At 35.3% G+C, this 5,663-nt stretch overlaps 1 protein-coding gene across 1 annotated transcript; it reads left to right on the top strand.

Moving 5' to 3' along the window:
• Positions 1–1,595: 1,595 nt before the first annotated feature.
• On the top strand, positions 1,596–5,082 carry LOC110103672. Its single transcript, XM_020832473.2, has one exon. The coding sequence runs from the start codon at positions 2,205–2,207 to the stop codon at positions 4,704–4,706; it is 2,502 nt and encodes an 833-aa protein (XP_020688132.1). The 5' UTR covers positions 1,596–2,204; the 3' UTR covers positions 4,707–5,082.
• Positions 5,083–5,663: the final 581 nt, after the last annotated feature.

The raw sequence follows: 5,663 nt of genomic DNA, 5'->3' as shown, positions 1-5,663 counted from the left end.
AAATTTTAAATTTAAACGTATCCATACAGGGGCCCTTCTAAGATAGATTGATTAAGCTAATAATTTGATTGCAAATCAACTTAAAGTTTTAATTTTAATTTTCTATATTTAGTTAAAAAATTATAAATTATATTATAATTTATAATAAATTCACAAAATAATTAACACTAAGTTTTGAGTGATTATTGATGTTAAATTAAGCTATACAAGCCATTTATATTATACCTTTAGGGTAAAGATGATTGTGTTGGTAGACATTATCCACATGATTGAGGGCCATACTATTTGATTATGGATTAAGATGATTAATTGTGTTGTAACTTAAGAGATTACTTATTGATTATAAGATTAAGGGGAATCAAATCAGGATTTAATTCTGACTATACAATTGCCTTACAAATGTTATGAACATTGAACTCTAAGAATTTAACTTATTCAATCACATAGTTCGGGAAGACGGAGGGTGAATCTATTATATTGTAATGAAAAATGGACATTGTCCTTGAGGCGACGGTGATCAATTAGTGTAAGTGAAATATATATTGGTTGAAAGATAACTTAAGATGAATTGATTGTAGATTTATTAGAATCAATAAATATAATATTTGAACATGATGAGATAAACAAATACGTGTAGTTTGTATCCAAGGGAACATTAGACTACAATAGGCCACATTTAAAAGATCTAGAGTTTTATTACGATCCACTTAGATGAAAGGTCTCATGCTAGGCTTTGTTCAAGTAATGAATTTACTATGCTTTACCTAGACTAAGGCTTCGTTTGAGATGATTTTCTTACTGCTTCTTAAAACAGCTTTTCAGTGATTTTTGTACTCAAAAGCTAGTTTAAGAAACAGTAAGAAAGTCGCCCCCAAACGAAACCTAATTAAGAGGTGAAAAGTATTCTAAATCTTTTTTATTCTAAGTTTTGATAGATGACAAACATAAAAAATGATAATTTTTTATTTTTTTTAGCTTTATCATGAATCTTAGATTACAAATAAAACCTCTCATAACTTAATAGGGAGGTCAACAATAACTTTTAGTTCTAATGAAGATAGTTTTCTTATTTATTGGTAGGATCAACTCAAGGTCTATTTGAAATTGATGGAGCTTTTTGTAAAAGTGGCTTTAGAGTTGTTCTATGGAATGTAATTTTTTAAAAGTTGTTATAAAAAATAGCTTCCTAGCAAAGTAATTTCTTTAAAATAATAAATTTGCGGTAGCCAAATAGAACTTCAACGGTGATATGAAAATTAGAGCAATAAGAGAGTTGTCTCAAACAAACCCTTAATTTCTTTTTCAACCTGAAATTTTGGAAGCATTTAGTTCCCCTATATCACATATTCTTACTCTAGTTAATAAATTTTATTTACATTTTAGATATGATTATAAACACTATAAAATAATATGAATAAATAAATAAAGTAAAATAGATCCAATAATTTATTTTCTTAGATATTAAATTTATAAATATACTTAGTTTGAGTAAGTTAGTTATTAAAATTTTAAAATAAATTAAATTTTATCGCTGCATAATTTTTTGAAAAACTCTAGAAAAGAAGGAAGGCGACGGACGGTACGAAATTCTCCAAAACCTAGATAATACCGCGGGAAAGCCTCCCTTTCTCCCTTTCTGGCTTCTGCTTACTTATTCTTGCAAGCACAGTTGGCTACAAAATGGAAGGAAAATCAAGGGTTTGCATAAGGATCTGATAAATAATCGGCATATAAAGTATCGCCTGCTTTTGTTTTTGTTGCAAGTTCAAATTCTCTTCATGTTGAGGGACTTTTGCTATCTATTTTGGCTTCATTTCAATTAAAGAACTGTTCTTTTTGGCTGTTTTAATGGTGGGAGTTACTTTGGGTTCTTGGAATTTTATGCATTAAAGCTTAGATTGATGTCTATGTTGCTGGCTGCTTGCTTCCTGTTCTTTTGGTGCCTGAATTTGCTTGCTTGAATTCCAGAAGTCTAAGTAGTGTCCTTGCCATCGACCTTTATGTGATTACTAAGAACCTCAAAGTTTCGAAATCTGAAAAGGAGCAGAAGCCCTCCATTTCCCTCTCTGCTTTTGAATGCTACTTAAATCTCTAAATTTCCCTTCTTTTTTTCTTCCCCGCTTATCCGTATTGAGATGCGCTGACAAAAGCTCCCATCTTTATTAATCCATCGGCTTTCCGCTGTTTCTCCTCCAGGGATTTGAATGAATCATCTTTCTCTATTGAATCCCATAACCCACTGCGCCTTCTTGATTCTTGACAAGAAGAACAGTCGCAGAAGTCGCGCCGTCTCTGATAAATCTAGAAAGAAGCAAACGCCCGGAGAAATCCTTAAAGGCAATTCAGAGGAGTACAAAGTTCACTTCTTTGAATCAGCTAATTTCATCCCTGAGCCCGACGAACGTTCCTATGAGTTCATCACTATGTATCCAGCTTATCAATCCTCCAATCAAATTGACCAGCTTCGCTCAAATGAGTATTTCCACCTCAATGAGCCTGAAGCTAAGGTATGCCTTGACTATTGTGGCTTTGGCCTCTTCTCTTACCTCCAAAGCTTCCAACTTCCGGAGTCTTCTGCATTTTGCCTCTCAGCAATCACTTCTAATTTGAGTAACCATGCACTTTATGGCAGTGCTGTAGAAGGAACTGCTGAGAATGATATCAAAACCAGGATAATGGATTATTTGAAAACTCCTGAGAATGAGTACAGCCTTGTATTTACTGCTAGTAGAGGAGCTGCATTTCAATTGCTTGCAGAATATTACCCTTTCAAAACTAACAGGAGGCTGCTTACTATGTTTGATCATGAGAGCCAGTCGGTGAATTGGATGGTTGAGAGAGCAAAGGATAAGGGGGGAAAAGTTTACAGTGCAAAGTTCATGTGGCCAAGCCTGAAAGTATGTAGTTCTGAGATAATTAAGTTGTTATCAAGCAAGAAGAGAAGGAAGAATGGTTCAGCAACTGGGCTTCTTGTCTTCCCGGTTCAATCCCGGGTTAGTGGCGTGAAATATAGTTATAAATGGATGGCTTTGGCAAAGCAGTATGGTTGGCATGTTTTACTTGATGCAGGATCATTGGGTCCCAAGGACATGGAATCGTTTGGGTTGTCCATTTTTAGGCCTGATTTCATTATCACTTCATTTTATAGGGTTTTCGGATCAGATCCAACTGGTTTTGGCTGTCTGCTTATAAAAAAATCTGTTTTGAGTTGTTTGAAGAACCGGAGTAATGAAAGTGTTTTGGGTATTGTGAGGATTTTGTCTGTTTTTCCACAGTATTTGAGCGAGTTTGCTGATGGTGAGGCTGAAGAGGATGGGGTGAATGTGAATGAAGAAACAATGGTAGCTGATACCAACCAAGGTTTACAAATGCCTGTTTTTGCTAGTCTATACATTGCACCTCAGGATAGAGATTTGAAGGAGAATGAGATTGATGGGGATAAAAATTCAGCCACTCATGAGGCCAGCAACATCATTGAAGAAACAGATTCAATTGGGGAGATAATGAAGAGCCCAATCTTCAGTGATGATGAATCATGTGACAGTTCTCTCTGGATTTATTTGGGTCAGAGTCCCTCTGGCTCAGAGAATTCGGTTCAGCATAAAAATGGAAAGCTGGTTTCTCAATTACCAGTTTCTTGGTTTTCTGGGGAAAAGAATCATAAGAGATTGGAAACTAAGGTACTTTTGAATAACAGTCATAATATGTCGGATGATCATGTGCTATCTTTTGATAAATCTGTCTTATCAGTCTCAGAAGATGAAAACCAGATTAAGAAAGATCCAAAAGAATATCCTCATAGCAGTGTGATCCAGGAAGAGATTGTCCAAGAGGCCATAGAGCCGCAGTTTGTCCAGTCTTCTTCTGCTGATGGAGTGAAAGCTAACAGCTCAATATCTGCATTTTCACATCACAAATTCCACGAGAATGATTCAAGATCTGAAATATGCAAGGAAAATGTAGAACAAACATATAAAAGTGCCATAAGAAGAGAAACGGAATTTGAATTCATATTGTTAGATAGGAAAGAAGAAAACCGTTATAAGGTTGACCTAAATGTGGAACCTGGAGTAGCTCTCACTTTGGATGATGACAGACCTTCACAAAGCTTGACTCATTATTTGGATCCTGAAGATGATGTTAGGCAAGATGATAGTGACTATGAAGATGATGAAGAGTTTAAAAGAAAAGAGCCAGAAATAGTATGTAGACACATTGATCACATTAACATGATTGGCATAAATAAAACTGCTCTAAGGATTCAGTATCTGGTTAATTGGCTTGTAGGTTCTTTGTTGCACCTGCGATTGCCGGGTTCTTATGGGGAACATGGAGTGCCTCTTGTTTGCGTCTATGGGCCAAAGATCAATAACAAGAGAGGAGCTACTGTAGCTTTCAATGTCAGGGATAGAAGTGGTGGTTTGATCCACCCTGAAACTGTTCAGAAGCTTGCTGAAAGAAACGGTATCCGTTTGGGTGTAGGTTTTCTTAGCAACATAAGGTTCAGTAGCCATGAAAAGGCAGTTGGTACCTCCCTGTGCAACTTCATCTCAAATGGTTGCCATGAAAGTAAGGATTCTACTTTCAAATTAGAGGTTGTAACAGCATCTCTTGGATTTCTTACAAACTTTGCGGACGTGTACAAGTTGTGGGCTTTCGTCGCAGAGTTCCTCGATCCATCATTTATTGAGATGTCTGATACTTAGAAGCTCGAAGAGGATCGCAGTTCATCATGGCTTTGAAAGAGACTCTTGACCTCATTTTCTTCCTAAACGTATCAACATGAACATTGACTGTGGAGGTTGTTTGCATTTCAATTGATAGATTCAATCAGAATTCTTTTTGTTTATTTGGTACCCCTTTAGTTATCTTATTTTGTGTATTCAGTGCGTATTGTTGGAATTTGTTTATTCTTGGAATAATTTCTAGCTATCCAAAGCCTTGTTGAATTTTGAATTTGCTTATGGATTATCCATTTGTCTGTATGGACTATCAGAATGCTCTTTGTAAAGCAGTGGCCAAGAGGGTAAAAACCCAGTTACACAATCCTGTAATATTTCCATCATTCAGCTTTAAGATTAAAAAAATATTTATTGCATGTCTTTTGATTCTTTTTATGTTGATAATTTGAGTACTAAACTATGATAGCAAGTTATCCTGAAGGGCTGTTTGAAATAGCTGTAATATTTTATGAAGTTGGTGATGAAGTTGTTTTGGGAAAATAATTTTGCAGGTTAGTTACAAAAAACATCTTTGCATCATAATTTTTTTTGAAAAAAAAGTGAGAAAACAGCAAGAAACGGCAACAAAATGAAATTAGTTATTTGAAAAGCAAAGTAACGCGAAAATTGTCTCAAATGGACTCTAATTGTTGAGAGTTATTGAGGTCCTGGTTTCTTTGTTTGTCTCTACTAGGATTGGTTCCTTTAAATGATATGGTTAAACCGTTAAACCAACTTGGCACTGGAAAAAAGTAGCCATGTGGTGCTGTGAGGTTGCCTTCGTATTGATTTTAAAGATTGATGCCTTCTGAAAAACTATTCTGTTTTGTTATCTATTTAGGCTTCATATGGAATGGAGAATAGTTGCTTCAGTATTGCTTCTCATACGTATATCATACCATGACTTCGGTTTCTTTGCTCAATGCATGCTAAACAAATCTT

This window comes from Dendrobium catenatum, unplaced genomic scaffold (assembly GCF_001605985.2).
Source record: "Dendrobium catenatum unplaced genomic scaffold, ASM160598v2 fragScaff_scaffold_1463, whole genome shotgun sequence".
Classification (NCBI taxonomy): Eukaryota; Viridiplantae; Streptophyta; class Magnoliopsida; order Asparagales; family Orchidaceae; genus Dendrobium; species Dendrobium catenatum.
Note: the sequence above shows the minus strand (reverse complement) of the source record. Positions and strands in the feature narration are given on the sequence as shown.